This window comes from Halichoerus grypus, chromosome 13, assembly GCF_964656455.1.
Source record: "Halichoerus grypus chromosome 13, mHalGry1.hap1.1, whole genome shotgun sequence".
Taxonomy (NCBI): domain Eukaryota; kingdom Metazoa; phylum Chordata; class Mammalia; order Carnivora; family Phocidae; genus Halichoerus; species Halichoerus grypus.
The window spans coordinates 39,611,951-39,630,516 of NC_135724.1; the positions used below are offsets into that span (position 1 = coordinate 39,611,951).

Sequence of the window (18,566 nt, forward strand, 5' to 3'; positions counted from 1 at the left end):
GTTCAAAGGTACAAATGATGATACCGTAAACTTTCAATAGCTGGAGGAAGCTCACTTCAAAATGAAAGACACCTAGCACCAGGAAAAGAAATGAAGCAACATCACTGGAGACAGGATCTCTTAGGAAATCTGATCTGAAGCTCTGTTTATCATAGATTTCACTATCCAATCTTCAACCTACATTTTAGAAACTTGGGTGAAAAAGTACATGAAGGAAAATCTCCGTAGGTTTTTGTTGGCTTAGAAGACTTTAGCTTTTAAAGAAAAACAAGTGAATCAGTTTTTCCCTTTATAAGGCCTTGAAAAAAAAGGCATCTTGAGGCGCTATAAAGAAAGTGAGTGAAACTTTTTTGTTAGTAGTCAACAGCTTCAAATTCTGGTTTTCATCCTGACCCTCCGTCCCCTGCTTTATTGAGAAATAATTGATATAGATGAGTATATAAGGTTTAAGGTGTACAGTATGATGGTTTTGTTTATGGTTTTCACTTTTTAAAACAATGAATTATAAATTCCTTTTTATAAAAGGTTAAAGGCACAGTGAAACAATGAATATTTGCACTTCACCCTTTTAGAACTCAAAATAATTCAGAAGGCAAAATAATTCAGGTGGCCAGCAAGTCATTTGTCCTGTAGGTGGCAAAATTATCCCAAGAGGAATCCAGGGACAGGTTGCAGTATTGCTGCACTGAGGTTAATAGTGGTAGATGACTTTTTAAAGCTTTACTTAAAATCCAGGTTTTCAAGTTTTGAAGTTTTTTCAAGTTTTACAGATTTAAAGATGCCTTTTGTGTGGTTCTGAACTAACGAAGATTTACTTTCTGTACTCATGCTCACAAATATATTGTTTTACTTTTTAGGGACTAGATTTTCAGTCTGATTATCTCTGAAAAATCCCTCTCTTTTTGGACTTGTTGTCCAGCGGGTTTTGCTTTATTGGATGACCCATCCAAATTGCAGGACAAGAGCTTGTGAAACTAAAAATCTGTTCTTACTTGTCTGCAGCTGTGAAAAGCAAGCTTGAAACCAGTATCTAAAAGGGAGGGAAGAAGGCCCTCAAGATTTCGTCTGGTTTTGCGTTTTTCTAATCTCACAGTGGATGGCAGAATAGTAAGCAAGTCTTTAAAGAATGAATGGACAATGTATTATAAAGAATTGGTGACACCGTGATTATGACTACATTTATGTGTAAGGAACAAAGTTCATAAATGATGACAATTAAAAAGCTAACTACAACCAAATATTTTATCCTCAGTTGTTATCACTAGTCTTCATAGCTTCCTTTGCTTGCTTACACTGGAGACGTCATTCTACATCCTGGATTCGTCATTAAAGAGACAGATATGAGAAACAGAGCCATCAGATAACGACTTGCTGCAAACACTGAATATATAGTTATTTGAAGAACTCAGACTAAATGGGGGATAGAAGGGAGAGAGTATAGTATGTTATACCAGTATTTTCTGGAAATCCTGATATAGTATGACTTTTAAAAATAGAGAGAGAATGGGAAGAGCAAATGAAAAAAATTTAATTGTTTCAGTAATCGTATCGGTGGTAGTCATATTAGCATTGTTATTCTGAGGCTGCTGCATGTGTACGGTAAATAAAGGAAATGAATAATTGTGGGATATTCTAACTCTATCATGCCTTGTGTCCTTGAAAACCAGGATTCTCAGTATAGAAAATGGAAATATAGTTGTAATAGAAAGGATTAAGTCAAAACTCTGTAGTACTCAATTTGATTTGGAAGTTTCACAATAAACTCACAAAGTGTTTTATCTTATTAAAAAAATAGAGATTTCTAGCTCTCTCCTAGAAACAATGGCCAATGTAATAGCAATGAGCATCCTTAGAGCCTTGATTATGGTTTTGAAATACCATTTCTCACTAAAAGTAGCCAGGCTTCTTAGAGAAATGGCTCATTCCAGGTCTGGGGCAGGAAACACACAAGTTGGGCCTGGAATATCTTTGTCTTCTGAGATAGCAAGGAAGCTAATAAAGACAGCTAGTGTAATGTCAAAATGACTCAGAGGCAATTTGGTGAGGCTCCCAAAGGCCAAAGGTGGGACAATTTAAACTTCAATAAGGTAACATTTTAAATGGATTGAAGCCTATCAAATATGTTTGAACGCATGAGTTCATAATACCGAAAAAAGGAAGTGATCTCTGGAAGGTAATAGGAAACGAGTTTATTATCTTGAAAATTAGTACATGAAAGGAAAATACAAATATTCACCTTCCCTTTCCTGTACAAACTTGACCAGTGGTTAACCAAATAGTATATGTGGGGAAACATCTCTTTATAAAAATGTTCCAGTTAATAAATGAAAGAGAAATGATAGAATTAGAATATCCTCTACCTCACAATAAGTCAGTGGATCTAGTATTATCAATTTCAGCTGACATCACAAATACAGAGAACCAGATATTGTGTGCCCTCTGATGAAAGAACACACCATGACCTATAGTCTTGCCAAAAAGGACTGAACCTGAGCCTATTCAAACATCTGGATCCATGTGTCAATATCCAGAGGAAAGAGGAATGTGCTGAATTGCACCATGAGTACACAATCAGCAAAATACGGATTGTGGGAAACTCTATAGGCCACGAGACCAAGTTCTTTAGTAAATTCTAAGGAAAAGAAAGAAGGGAGAACCTATAGATTTAAAAGATGTAGCCAATAAAACAATTTTAAATGGATAAGATTAAAATACAGTGTGTACAGATACACACTTGGGTAATAATAAAGAAATGCAAGGAAGTGATTATAATGGGTATCACTGTAGTGGTTAGTTACCTCTGTGGAATTTGGGAAGATGGTTGGTAACTGTGACTAGACACACAGAGGACAACCAGAATGGCTGGCGGAGTTCTAAAACAGTGTTTCCTTATAATGATGTAAAAAGCTACATTTTGTTTGGTTTTCAGTATTTATATTTTGTATTTTTTCTAAAGGAAAAAAGTAAAAAAAAGCAAAGCCCTTAGGGTTTTCCACTAAAAATTATGGATGTGAACACTTCTACTATAAATATCAGCTGAAGGTTCTTAAGAAAATTGCCTATATTATAGAAATATTTCTAAATAATAAGCTACAAATATTTGAAAAATATAATATTAAATTCTTATTGTGCATAGTTATAAAAAGTCAAAGAATTAAGTATACATTCCTAACACAAAATTTATTTTGTTACAGTATTATGTTTTACAATTTGGTTAAGTGGACTTTGTTGACTTCCAAAATTTTCCTCTCCTACTCCAATACCAGGCTACTCATATTATTCTATTAGAGATTAGATGAGCACTACAACAGATTTCATATTTCCTTGAATGTCCACACTTGGTTTCACTCTCCATCTTTTTAGATAGAACAAAGATTAGTTATCTTGCTCAACCATGATAGTAGTTATTAATATGTAGCATTACACAGAGTATCATCCAATTTGCAAATAAAGATCCTTCACCCACATATCCTGCCTGATGTTCTCTTCCATATATTAATGGCTGATGGAGACTATTTTTTGTTGTTAAGTGTCTAAAAAACTCAAGAATGTAAAACAGATTTAAGCCATCAAAATGAAACCACTTTTAAAACGCAATATAACAATAAACATGGACAAACGTATAACAGTGTTGTACATTTTTGCCCATCGAACATTTACAATTCCCCTCCAATTGTTCAAGCAGCATCTTAACAAATGGTGCAATTCTATGGTCTCCTTCCATTTCCTCTTAATTAAATTATGTGGTGTTTGAGTGATTCACATATTCCAGAAGTGACCGGTCTAAGACCCTTCGGATAAGAGCTTCCTCAATTATATTAAAATCCTACAATAAAGAAAAATAATTAGAAACATACAATCAGAGATGATAGTTTTCAGCAACTGGAGGAAACGGGTCAAAGCAGTGCCCCATTTTGCAGGAAAGTAGAGCCCTGAATTTAGTGACCTAAGTTTCCACAAAAACTGTCCATAAACCCCAGGACTTCTGTTTTGGGGCCTGTGCATTTTCAATTTAATTTTACTGCCTAACAATTAACTAGTTATTGTCATAGTAAAATAGTCTTGATTTGGAATTTAAATTAGTAATTTTAGTCAACCTTATAAATTGTGGTGAGGGTGCTATGTTCCAAATAAACATGTAATATGGATTAAAGTCTAGACATTCCCCTAGAAATCACCAATCTCAGCACTACTACTGAGTATCTATTTCTGAAAAATATATTGAACACAAAACTCTCTTTCTCCCTGCCTCCCTATGGTCAAAATGGCTTTCAAAACTTTAAGTCAGCACATTCTGTAAATAAAACAAAAACTATTAAGAGCCCTATTCTCTGCAATCCATCTCCTCTTCTGCAATAAATCGAAAAAAAAAAAGTAAAGTCTCTCTTGGAAATCCATTCTAAAACATAAAAGCATAAAGGCAAATCAACAAAATCCAAAGGAAAGCCATAAAGCCCAGAAGAGCACAAGATCTGGACCGAATCCTGGCTTTTTCTTTGGCAATTAACCTTTGAGCTTCAGATGTTTCATAGCTAAGTGAGGATAATAACACAACACTCACTTCACACAAGTTCCTGTAGGAATAAAATGAGATAATATACTTAAAGTGCACAGTATAATACTTCGCAGCTTGGGAAACCAAAGTCAAAACAAATAATATGGCTTCTACCTCACGTCCACATCCAAGCATACAGTTTTGAGTGGGCTGAAAGTACTCTCATCAGTCTTGCTTCCTCCTGACCAGCCCTGGATCATACTTTGGAAAATCTTGAGAAGAATGGACTGAACATGAATAGCCAGGACAGATATGAAACCAACCTGGTTTTTAGAACATCTTATGGAGCTAAGGTGAAGAGGAAGCCCTATGTGTTGTAAAAAATTGAGAACAAAGAGACCAGAACCAGCCTCTGTTGAGGCCCTGTGTGCTTTAGAGGGCCAGAAAAGACATTATTTGAGTGTTGGAGCCCGCTCAACTCTTCAAGTGGTCCTAGTACCTCCATTTATCCTCTCCCCATCTCCAGATGGCCTAACATCCTTGCCCAAACTGTGCAAATCACTTTACACACACTATTGCATTTAATCCTCAACAAGAGCTTTGGGCACGAAGTGCTTTTAATCTCCTCACTTAACACATGAACAGACAGGCTCAGTGGTATTTAACAGAGCTGTGACTGAGACAGAGCTGTTACTCAAACCCAGGTCAGAACCCAAGCTCCTTGTGTTGAATCTGGATAACCATAGTGGGCAGATCAGAAAGCAGGGAGAACATTTTCAAGGGACGATCTTCAACAATTATTAATTTCTATCTCGAAATTGCAAAAAGACAGCAGTCAAAAATCATGTGAAAACTATATGCAAAGTTAAATTTAGCCCTTAATATTTCATGTATTTAGATAGCGGTAACAATAAAATATACTACTTCACAACATGGCTATGAGGGATTTTCCTTCCATAATAGGCAATACCCCTTTGCTCAAAGGGACTCAGGAGATAACACATTACCCTCACATGGCAACACATGGAGCAAAGCAGAACAAAGGCTACATTAACTTTTCGCTTGCTATTCTCATTCCTGATCATGGGAAATACAGTCATAAGTTAGAACTATTCATACTACATCTAACTTTTCTTCCATCCCCCCCCCACAAAAAAAAAATTATTGGGTTGTGGGAGGGGGAATGGGAGGAAGGGGGTCAAAAGGTACAAACTTCCCCTTATAAGTTAATTAAATACTGGGGATATAATGTACAACATGAAGACTACAGTTAACACTACTGTATGGTATATTTGAAAGCTGATAAGAGAGTAAATCCTAAAAGTTCTCATCACAAAAAAAATTTTTTTTGGTATCTATAGGAGACGATGGATGTTAACTAAAATTATTGTGGTGATCATGTCACACTATATAAGTCAAGTCATTATACTGTATACCTTAAACTTACACAGTGCTACATGTCAATTATTTCTCAATAAAATGGAAAGAAAAAATGCTTAATATAATGAGATTGGCCATTAGTTGGTAGTTATTGATGGGTAGTTACTGATAATATGGGGGTCCGTGGTAGTGTTTTGTCTGCTTTTGTATATGTTTATAATTTTTCATAATACAATTTTTTCAGTTTAAAAACGTGCAATAGACATGAGTTTTGTGTCTCGTGGAGTTTAAATAAAACATGAGGCCTGTGTGTCTTACTACGTAACTGTTATTAGCCATTCAATGTGCTGTAATAGCAATGGGATGCAGAACAAACTCTGGGCCATTTCATTACTGATGTGATTTCATCTCATTTCAGCTACATAAGTTTTAAGCTTCATAAAAATTAAAACTATATATAGGGAGGGGACTAGAGTAGAAATTAAAATAATTCGAAAGTGAAATCTAGTACCTTATACAATGACTATCTAGATCACAAAGAAAATAATTTTGTCTAAGGCAGATAATATCAATAGTCAGGTTTATAAACATTATATTTTTATAATTTCCTACTTAATGCTGATACTTAACTTCAGGTCCATACACATTTTTTTCTGCTATAATTTTATTCACTTATATTTAAAAAGGTAAGCTTAACACACGCCACATAGAAACATAATGTAAAAGTAAAAAAATATACTTACTATGAAATCATCATAAAACAAAGTGTGACTGACTTGCAAATGTCTTATTAAACTGCCACTAAAGCTTCCTGGATTCTCATTAGGTAGTAAACGGCAAAGTGGACAGAACTGGAAATAAAGAAAATCAGGAGTTCAAGAAAGAATTTAAAATAATCAGTGTCAAAATTAAAAAATTAAATAACCATTCAACAAGTGAATTTTAACTTTATGAATCTATTGGCCATTCCTCAGCATAATATTTAAAAACTGCATAAATATTAACCAAATAAAATTGCATTTATTTCTTCATATGCATTTCCTGTACTTAACAGTATAGCTATTTATTTCATATTTATCAACCTATTATTTAAACAATATTGCAGTTAGTAGATGTAGCATAATTTATTTAATTAGTTGCCTCCCTCTTGAAATACTTAATGGCTTTAAAAAATAACCTTTTTCATTTTCAAGTATTTGTAAACTCATGAGAAATTACAAAAATAATGCAAGAGGTCCCATGACTCCATCATCCAGCTTCCCCAGTGGTAATACCTTATAAACTGCAGTACATTATCGAAACCAGGAAATTGGCAATTAACTAGACTACAAGCTTTACTTAGATTTTACCAGTTTTTGCACGAACTCAGTTTTTTGGGTTTGTGTGTAACATATACCCCTAAAGTAGTATATGATAAAGAAAGAGGGCACCTGGGTGGCTCAGTTGGTTAACCGTCTGCCTTCGGCTCAGGTCATGATCTCAGGGTCCTGGGATCGAGCCCCATGTCGGGCTCCTTGCTTGGTGGGGAGTCTGCTTCTCCCTCTCCCTCTCCCTTTGCCCCTACCCCCAATGCATGTGTGCTCTCTCTCTCAAATAAAATCTTTTAAAAAAAATACACTACTTTATTACATTTTTTTTTTTTACTGCTTTATTACAATTTATCCTAGGGTTTTTTAAAATTCTATTTCTTCACGTTTTCATTTTTTAAAATATGAGATGCAGAATCATTACTGAGGGCCAGGTATATGTCAGGCATTAAATTAGGTAGTATTCTTACTTGACCCTCACAACAACCTAGTAAATTAATTATTGTCCTATTTCTTTCATGAACTCAATTTCAGAAAGGAAAAAAAATTAGCTTAAATTTATACCACTGTAAGTATCAGAACTGGGATCTAGGCCTCCTAATAGACAATTCGATATTCTTTTCATATTATAACAGTGCTTAATTTATCTGTTTGGATGGTAACATCTTGCTTTAAATTTAAATGAGGTCTTTATGTAGTTCTTATTGTTTTAGGGGGGGGTCTCAGTTTCAGTATGCTCAATATCTATACATAGTTTAACTTCTGAATTTTGCTCTAGTCCATTAATATGTCTTATTTTTAATAAAATTACATCATTTCAGTTATTATCGCTTTATAGTCATTTACGATTTTCCGATGCTCTAGCTCTCTTGGTTACTCGGCAACACTGGCTATCCCAAGATAGACACCTGTGTAGTAATGAGAACACAGCTGAGACAAGAAAGACCTGAACAAAAAAGCAACATTAATTTTTTTGTGATGTGAAAGAAGGGACACTAGTTATAGAAATTTGTTCACTCAGTACTCTTTACGGTACCTCTACTATGTGCTGGGCACCTGGAATATGGAAAGCAGTGAAGATACAGTCGTGTTGCATGGCCTGTGAAGTCGGGGAGCCTTCAAATCCCAGCACCAGCTCTGCCGAGCTGTGTGACTGACCTTCAGCACATGAACTTCCCTCTTCGGTCAAGTGGAAATACCACCACCTAACTTGTAGAGTAGCTATGATGTTTAGAGAGAATGTCCTCCATGTGCCAGGTACATACTAGGCATTTGATAAACACCACCTATTTACTACTATTTGATCCTTGTTCGTGAATAGTTGGAGCTCCATGAGGAAGAAACTCCATGTCTCCTATTCGCTCCTGCGTGCCCAGTACCTGGAAAACAGTTTCCAGTTTCATCTCTGCCTCTCACTGACTTAGCCTTGGCAAGTAATTAATCTTATCCTGCAAAATGAGAATTAGCTGATTTGCAGAGCTGTTTGTATATTTAAAAGGTGTCATTTAACATTATGAAGCTCAGTCATTATATTAGCTCAGTCCTTGGCACAAATGATAAATGGTTGCTATTGTTATCACGTAAGCAGGTACTTTCAATACTGCAAAGCAAGTGCTATACCCAAGATGTTACAACATATAGTCAAGTGTTATACTCAAAAAGGCAGTTCAAGACCTAAAAAGGGAATCGTTAATTTTGCCCAGCAAATCAGGAGAGGCTTCAGCCAAGCTGCCGGTAACTGAAATGAGTCTTGAAGAAGGAGCCAGCAGTGCCAGAGTGAGGAGCATCACAGGCAGAGAAATCAATGCACAAAGGACAGGCCTGCTTAGGGAATGGGAAAAGCTCTAGGAAGCCGAAGGTAGGGCATGTTGAGGGAAGTGGTAGGAGATGAGTTTGGAAGGATAAGTTGGGACCACCAGTTCTGCTCAATAGATATTTGAGCATCTACTATGGTTTCTGTAGGCCCCATGTCAAGAGTCAGAGGTACAGAGATGCTAAGCCCTGACCCAACTATGAGGGAGATTCCAGATCTAGTGAAGGAGAAAGATACAGAAAACCTGGAACTTTAAGCAAAGTAGTTTTTGTTTTTAGTCTGATGTTGATAGGAGCTAGTGGAGACTTCGGTCTTCTGCTGTACATATTGTTGTGTAACTCAAGAGATTTCCTCCAGAAGGACACTGGAAAACAACAGGTGAACATCTGTACGACTCTAAGGGTTTATTTTGTGTCCTAAAGTGAGGGATCTGACCTGAGGGAGGAGAGGGTAAGAATAGGAGGAGAAAGAAATGGTGGGAGGCTGACTAATCATCGCCAAGTACCTAAGTGTTCACCTATACTCTCACTAACGTTGCCAATTTGCTAACATCAGCTCATCCTTTATTATGCACCTCCACTCAATGCTCCCAGGCCATGATACTCATATTAGGAATCAATCAATGCACAGTGTGTATTCAAAAGATGCTGACCTCATCTCAGTATGGACTTTATCTGATGGTGAACTCCACGGGTGAAAACAGCCACCATATCAGAAGTTACCACCAACTTCAATCCTTCAGAACATCTATTACAAGGGACACCCAGTTCTATCTGTGGTTTAGATTAACCTCCACAGCAACTATCTGATGGCAAGTGCCATTTGGGAAAGAAATTTAAAATTCCTGAATCCAAAAAAAGAGAAAAGAGACATGCACTGAAAATAATTACAGGCAAATATGTAACCAAAATTAAGGTACCAGATTGCACATCTAATTTAGCAAGAGTCTGAAAGCAAATTTAATAAAGATTTTTTTCTTCCTTCCAAAACATTTATGCACATACACTCCCACTGCCCAGTCGAGTCACAGATATTCTAAATACCGACAGAAATAAACCACCGTGGGGCAGGTGGCTCAGGCTCTAGTCACCACAGTTTATGTTCCAAACCAATAAAAGTCCTGTCCCTTCCCTTAAGGAATGAATCTCGGGAGCAAGGCAGAAAATAAGAGACTACTGGAACCTTTGAATCTGGGTGAATGGAATTATGTTTTCCTTTAATATCTTATTTTTCATAATCACTATATCCTCCTATGCGCTAGGTTCTCTGCCAAGAGATGGGCAGGCAGTGTTGAACAAAGAAGTTCCATGACTTCGTGAGCCTGATACCTTACAGGGAGAGACAGACCTGAAACGAACACACAATTACAAATTGTGATAAAGGAGAAAAAAAGAGGGGAGGAAAGCAAGAGCTGGAAGTAATTTGGATGTCAGGGAGGGATTCCTTGAGGAAGAAAGATTTAAGCAGAGTTCTAAAGGATAAATATGAGCCAACCACTGAAAGAAAGCACTCTGGGCAGAGAGAATAGCCAGAAAGTGTGGCTCTTGCTGAAACATCTTCCCTTTCCAAAACAAAATACCAAATTTCTCTCAAAAGTGGTCTCTCAATTCAATCTGAAGCATGCTGCTTATGTCACTGGCCTCCTTTGAGTTTAATATTCCACAGAGGCAAATTTTCAAAAAATAAAACATGGCAGGGGCGCCTGGGTGGCTCAGTTGGTTAAGCCTCCAACTCCCAATTTCGGCTCAGGTCATGATCTCGGGATCTTGGGATCAAGCCCCATGTGTTGTGTAGGCTCGGAGCTCAGGGAGGAGTCTGACTCTCTCTCCTCCCTCTCCCTCTGCCTGCCCCTCCCCCCTGCTCCCACGAGTGCTCTCTCTCTCTAAAATAAATAAATATTTTTTAAAAAATACAACATGGCAGAATATAATTACTACGTGACAAAAAGGAGCTGTCGGTTCTTAAAGCTGCATGTAAGAAAAGTCACAATTTCTTGATGTTCTTAATCTACTACCCCAGTCTTGAGCAACTCAGAAAGAAAAGATTAGTGGCTCGTGGTTCGATTTCTAAATTATCTAATTTTATCTGAAGGCAGAATCATTTGCTCAAATCTCTAACTGCCATGAAACTTCTTACACCACATTAAGTCAGATGAGGTCACTGATCTTATCTGTAAGCAAACCCAACAACCCAGCCCCTCAAAGCAATAATTCCTTGCTAATTTCCACACGAACCCAGAATCAGCCTTGGACTTAGGACTTCACCTGGGGTATTTTCACCAGCATGCCCCCATTGGGGATTCCTAAGCATGTGAACCCCAAATATGCCACAGTATCTACTTCCTGCCGTTTCATAACCAAAGCGTGTATCCTGAATTCTAGTGGTTCTAGATCCTTCAGAGTGACACATGGCTCGAGTTTCTACTCAAGCATGAAACATTAACAGGAAAACTGAAGGTCTTCTGTTCTAGAGAGCACCTCTAGACAGCCCTCATGGCTTACAGAACCACGGATTTTGTGAACAACCTGCTCCTGCCTCAAGGCCACGATAGCATCCTGGTCTTTGGAAATTCACCACTTCACTCCCCCACCCTTCTGGCTTGGGTTCCCCAACTGCGAGAGTACATGGCTTCCTCAAAATCTCCAATAGCCTTGGTTTTATGTAGTTGCAAAAGTGGTAGTAGCCCACCATTATCACCTGACTCATTTACCGCTACCCTGTGAAAATAGGATCATTATCATTATCATCCCCATTTTACAAATGATGAAACAGAGGCAAAGACATTGGTGGGATTTGCTGGGATTGGTACCAAAGTTTATCTCCTCCAAAGCCTAGGTTTTTGACTATTAATTCTATGGGCAATCTGATCCCACCATTCCTGGTTTATTTCTGCCCTTAGATCCACTTGCTTCAGTTCCTTCTATTACCTCTAAATCAAGGAAGACCTAGCTTCCACGAGCCACCTTCAATCTGATGGCCAAACTGAGCAGCATGGGGACTGGATTTCTGCTGGAGCAGGTACACAGTACCAATGGACGGACCGGTACATGACCTGCCCCAGAGTGCTGCTATGATGCAGCCCAAGACCATGCTCCAAAGCACCTGGTGTTCCTCCAGCCAGAGAAGCACTGGGTACTAGTGGTTAGGGCTCAGGTTGTGTGGATAATACCTTCTGACGGTTGCTAGGAGGCAAAGAAGCACTTAGAACTGGGTAAATGGTCGCTATTATTATGCCATCCTCACTCTTCCTTCTAACTTCCTCTAGCTCCCCAGAGACCTAACATAAAAAGGAACAACTAGAGCAGTAAAAGCCCATGATAATCTCCCCCGCTCTCCCAACACATATCAAGCCATTCCAAGAACCAAAACCCCTAAACCATTAGGATCAATAACAAATACTTTGACTCTACTGTGCAGCTTCTCTTGTGAACTTGCTAGTAGAGCACAGGGGTTCACCATGCTCTGGAGCTGGACTATTGTGTTCGAATTGTGGCTCAGCTACTTAACAGCTGGTGACCTTACAAGACTTAGGTAACCTCTCTCAGCCTCAATTTATTATTTGTAAAATGGAAGTAATCACACCTATCTTCTATGATTGTTGTGAGAACTATCCTTGTTTGTAAATATCTATCCATCTATATCTATCTATCCAATATAACTATGTTTCAATCTCATCACTTTCCAAGAGGATTTTATAGGAAAAAAAAAAAACGCTTAAAACTCAAATTTAAAAAACCAAAACTCCTGGGGCACCTGGGTGGCTCCGTCGGTTAAGTGTCTGCCTTCAGCTCAGGTCATGATCCCAGGGTCCTGGGATCAAGCCCCGCATCGGGCTCCTGGCTCAGTGAGGAGCCTGCTTCTCCCTCTCCCCCTGCCTATGCTCTCTCTCTATCTCTGTGTCTCAAATGAATAAATAAAATCTTTAAACAAAACAAAACAAAACAAAAAAACACACCAAAACTCCTATGTAAACGACACACATACACATATATGTTTGTGTATATAAATATATACACACATATACATACATATATAAAAATATATACATATACATATTTATACCATAAAACTAAAATAAAATTCAGAATAATCTTTGAGGTATCATTTTATATCTGCTAAGCCTCTTACTTTATTTTTTTTTTTTTAAAGATTTTATTTATTTATTTGATAGAGACACAGCGAGAGAGGGAACACAATCAGGGGGAGTGGGAGAGAGAGAAGCAGGCTTCCCGCTGAGCGAGGAGCCCGATGTGGGGCTCGATCCCAGGACCCTGGGACCATGACCTGAGCCGAAGGCAGACGCTTAACGACTGAGACACCCAGGCGCCCCTAAGCCTCTTACTTTAATTTTAAAATAAATGCACCCAATATTAGCCAGGTTAAGGTGAAAGTGGTTTACTCCTAAATTGCAGACACAAATATAAATTGAGTCAACCTTTTTGGAATGCATTTAGAAGTATATTTCAAGAGCTATTAAAAAGTTTGCACTTTCTTGGTCTCAGAAGATAAATCTAAGGAATTTCCTCTTAGGAAAAAATCCAATAGAAGGAAAAGTTCAAATGTACGATATGAATTCAAATCCTAAAATTGGTAACAAGTGTACAAAAAATAGTAAAATGGCTAAGTAAATGAGGATGTACCCAGCACCACCCTGCTTTCCCTCACAACTATACAAAAATGAAAATTATCAAAGCCACACGGCAAAGTAGAACTAAAATGCCAGGCTGAAAAGAAAAAAAAAGGAAGCATCACAATGAACCTAGGAAATGATGAGCAATATGTATATTTAATGTGCAAGCATATGGATAAATACTCAGACTATGAAATAAACAATAGACTGAAAAAGATGAATAACTTTCTACTTTTCATTTCTAGTAAATTGTCATGATAACCCTATTTGCATTATTAAAAAATGTTTTTCACTTAGGATGTGACCACAGTTAGTATGCTAGAGTTGGACCTTAGCTATGTGTTTTTGATCTTCTTAGTTGATTATGCCCATAATTATGTGTAAGAGAGAATGTCTAAGTTCATAAATGAAAGAATGATTGCACATTAGTAATTCTTACTGCTTTCAATTCAACACTTTCACATATTGTTAATAGTCACGGAATTATCACAACCTTGACATAAACTATCCTTTATAATATATCTATAAATAGAAGCCGATTAAATGGATTTCTAGTGTATATTAAATGCAGACACTGCAGAAATAGTAACGAAATTGCTTACCACAGATCTCCTTTCTGATCTGTGATGAGTAATGCAGTGATCCAGCAAGCTGTCTTCATCCAATTCCCTCTGACAAAATGGACACACACACCTGGAAATTGCATAGAATACAAAAGTTACTAAAGTTGTTGGCATTTAACTAGAGGTTAAAAAATAGAATGTAGGCGGGTCTAGTTCCCAGCCCTCGTTCTTCCTGATTTGACATTATTTTTCCATCCTGATAATGGTCAGATGAGAAAGTAAGTATCCTCATAGGGATACGGCGGAGAAAAGAAAGTATCCTCATAGGGACACGGCAGAGAAACAGTTATATATAATGAACACGAAGCACTTTCTTCTCTTTGGAAAAGAAGTGCAATCTGAGCACCCATTAACTGAGAAACTGGGGGATCACATCACCCAGCTGTCCCTGGGTTACTTTGTCCTGTTTCTTTTTCTTCCCCGCTTTCCTAATTCAGGTCCCATAACTGGGTGTTACTTGTTCTCCAGCTCCACCAGCATATGTAACTACCGGTATATCTAAGGAGTATTCGTCCCTTAGGTTGTGCTGTCCACTACCCGAGCTAGGAGCCATACGTGTCTACTGGCGCTTGGAACGTGGCTATCGAAATTGAGTTATGCTGGAAGTACAAAATGCACACTGGGTTTCAAAGGCTTAATATTTTTAAAAAAGTGAAATATCTCAATAATGTTGATATCGATTACATGTTCAAATAATAATATTTAAGCTAGCTTTGGTTAAATAAAATATACTAAAAATTAATTTCACTGTCTCTTTTTACTTTTTTAGTGTGGCTACGAGAAAATATAAAATTACCAATGTCTTCTACTGGACAGTGCTGCCCTTAAACTCATAGGGACAATATGGAGGCTTGGAATTTTTTGCTCACTTTCTATCATAGATACAACTTCCTGTTCCCTGACACTTGTACTCCAGATAAGCTCCCTGTATAAGAATTTTTAAAATTTCAATTGTGTAGTAATAAGTTCTTTTATAAAGCAAAGATTTCTATCTTAAATGCAAGTATCAATCTATCCTGTAAGACTGATTAATCAACAACCCTCCTCATTTTCTGTTATTTTAATTCTTTATTATTTAATTCTAATTATTTAATTTAAATTAGCTCGCATATATTTTTAAATTTTCATAAAGCCTATCAACCTTGCAGTCAAACCCATACCTTTTCTTAACCCATTTATTATCCTTCCTTCTTATTGGTCCTTGCAGCCAATCTAACAGAATTCATTCTCTGCTTTGAGCTAAATCCTCATTTAAAATTTATAACATCACGGTATAAAACTAATCCTACAGTAATGGATACATTTGCAAAGCAATATCTAGTAAAACAAAAGGAAGCAGGGCAATCATTTAGACTTTCAGGTTAGGAAATTTAAGCTTTGAGTGTATTTTCTTAAAATAAGTAAGACTAACATTTTCCTTCAGGATAGAGAAAAAATATCACACTCTTACGGAATACCACTAATGGTTTCCAAGCCATTAGCCTATGCAGGGAAACACAAATCATTTCCTTATTTTATTGGGAGAGAGAGACTCCAAACTTTGTAATTACAGGATAGGTCATGCCCAGATTCATTTCATTTCTTTTTTTTTTTTTTTTTAAGGAACAACAAATAATGGTCAATATTCTCCATTGCCCCTACTACCACCTCCACCCTTCCTCCAGCCCCATAAAACATTACCCACCAAAAATGTATCGGGTTTAGGATGTCTGGCCCAGGCCTGTTCTTCCTTGTCAGACTATATACTGAGATGTCACTTCCTACCTTCTAAAGCCAAACCAGCAAAACCAGAGGAAATGAGCTAGGGCACTGAGCAGTGGCAGTGGAACGGTGAAAAAGAAGAGGCTCTGAACCAGGACCTACTTCAAGCCATTAGTCAGAAAGCAGAGCCTTGTGGAACTTCAACAGTTCCACATTCTATTTTTCGATCTTCCTTAATACAAACTTGTCTGGGCAAGTTCTCCCAATCTCTCCAATACTCGGTTCCCCTTATGCAACGTTTTTCAAGTAGAGAAAGCAAAATTCTTTCATAATTATTGCCATTAACAAATGACTACCAATAATAGGGGTTATGATTCAGAGCCTGAACACAGCTCCGTACATATTTTCACAATAAGAAGGTTAACCTTTCCAGCCTATTAACTTCTTTACAGGCATATCAAGTTTAACATTCAATTACATTGTGTCGAAACAAACCTGGTTGCCGTCTCCCCAAGTTCCTGCAGTGGTCCATACTTATCTATATACTTCTCACAAGATCTTATGTGTGCCCTCATTTCGCTGAGGCAAACCTATATAAAAGCAAATTCAAAATAAAGTCCCTGTTGAAAAGGGGCTCAATGAAGTCTTATGTGATCCAGCTTTATTACTTTCATTATTGCAAATAAGGTCATAGCAATGGGTCAGCTGATTAATAGGATGTATTCATGACAAGAGTACAACAAAGTTAAGGCATTATCAAAAATAACACTTTACAAATGTCTCTAATACTTAGAAGACCCAAATGTTGAGTTCTTGAGTTTGTTCTTCTAGAAAGCATATATTTTTTATTTTACTTTTATTTTTTAAATATTTATTTACTTATTTATTTGAGAGAGTGAGCACACACACGCGAGTGAGCAAGGGTAGGGGCAAAGGGAGAGGGAGAGAGAATCCTCAAGCTGACTCCATGCTGAGCGCAGCGCCTGATGCAGGGCTCGATCCTAGGACCCTGAGATCATGACCTGAGCCAAAATCACGAGTCAGATGCTTAACCGACTGAGCCACCCAGGCACGCCTGGAAAGCATATGTTTTTTTAACGTGGAAAGACGGGGTGCCTGGGTGGCTCAGTCAGTGGGCGTCTGCCTTCGGCTCAGGTCATGATCCCAGGGTGCTGAGATCGAGTCCCACGTTGGGCTCCCTGCTCAGTGGGGAGCCTGCTTCTCCCTCTCTCTCTGCCCCTCCCCTCTGCTTGTGCTCTCTTCAAATAAAGAAATAAAATCTTTAACAACAACAAATAAAGTGGAAAGACATATTAACTCAAATTTACTTTTTTTGGACACCATTACCTAACCTGGTGATGGTAAGAAGTGAGACAGATAAAGGGGAGAGGAAAGAGTGCAAGCAAGATGGAGGGGGGGAAAAAAACGTAAGAAGAGACAGAGGGAAAGGAAAACAAGAGAGATAAAAAGAACCAATAGATGGATTTTAATTTTAAAGATGGATAGTAAGTAAAAGGAAAGCCTGTGCCTCAGGGAAAGATATAAATACTACGGTTTTATAATATATCCAACAGTATTAAGTGAATCCACAATACACAGTATACTTAATGGCCTGATTAAGAGCAAACATAAAAGACAGCTCTTACAGTCCATTTTTACCAAGGCAGAATAAAGAGCCCTTGTTCCTCCAGATATACATTCAGAGACCCTAACCAGGAGGGATCTGTGGCTCCACAACACACATGCTACTAAATGTTTCATTAGAAACTCTGATAAGATCTTGCACCAAAGGAAGCTTTGTATAGCTGTGGTAAGGTGGTCGACCTTGCTTCGTTTTGCTGGAGCTACGGAAGTTAAACCTCAAACATGAAATCTACCCCGTCAAGGAAACTGTTACGATTGCTTAACAAAGGACAAAAATAAAAGCAAGTGGAAAAGTGAAAACAAATCCGTTTTACCAATATCCACCTAGGACCCATCGAGGTAGCTGTCTTAAAACACACTGTTTTCCCAAGCTTTCATATCCAACTTTGCACATCAATTCTCTCACATCTCTTTATTACTTTTCTTAAAAGCTTCTTTCTTGGGGCGCCTGAGTGGCTCAGTCGTTAAGCGTCTGCCTTCGGCTCAGGTCATGATCCCAGGGTCCCGGGATCGAGCCCCGCATCGGGCTCCCTGCTCGGTGGGAAGCCTGCTTCTCCCTCTCCCACTCCCCGTGCTTGTGTTCCTGCTCTCGCTGTGTCTCTCTCTGTCAAATAAATAAATAAAATCTTTAAAATAAAAAAAAAAAAGCTTCTTTCTTCCTCTTTGTATTCCTTGAACAACAAAGATAAGCATTCTTTTTCTTTTTTCTAAAGATTTTATTTGTTTATTTGACAGAGAGAGACACAGCGAGAGAGGGAACACGAGCAGGGGGAGTGGGAGAGGGAGAAACAGGCTTCCCGCAGAGCAGGGAGCCCGATGCGGGGCTCGATCCTGGGACCCTGGGATCACGACCTGAGCTGAAGGAAGACGCTTAATGACTGAGCCACCCAGGTGCCCCAAAGATAAGCATTCTTGATACAAATTAGAAATGTGGGGACCGTATACTGACAAATGAATTGATAAATTCATGGAG

At 38.0% G+C, this 18,566-nt stretch overlaps 1 protein-coding gene across 1 annotated transcript in view; it reads right to left on the bottom strand.

Annotated features, from left to right (window-relative positions):
• Positions 1 to 2,174: 2,174 nt before the first annotated feature.
• RNF125 (ring finger protein 125) overlaps positions 2,175 to 18,566 on the bottom strand; it is a 34,764-nt gene continuing 18,372 nt past the window's right edge. Inside the window, exons 3-6 of the mRNA XM_078060466.1 lie at positions 16,445 to 16,539; positions 14,228 to 14,318; positions 6,619 to 6,726; positions 2,175 to 3,826 (exon numbers count right to left, since the gene is read on the bottom strand). Of these exons, the coding sequence (XP_077916592.1) occupies positions 3,740 to 3,826; positions 6,619 to 6,726; positions 14,228 to 14,318; positions 16,445 to 16,539 (381 nt within the window). The 3' untranslated portion in view covers positions 2,175 to 3,739. The remainder of the gene's footprint in view (positions 3,827 to 6,618; positions 6,727 to 14,227; positions 14,319 to 16,444; positions 16,540 to 18,566) is intronic.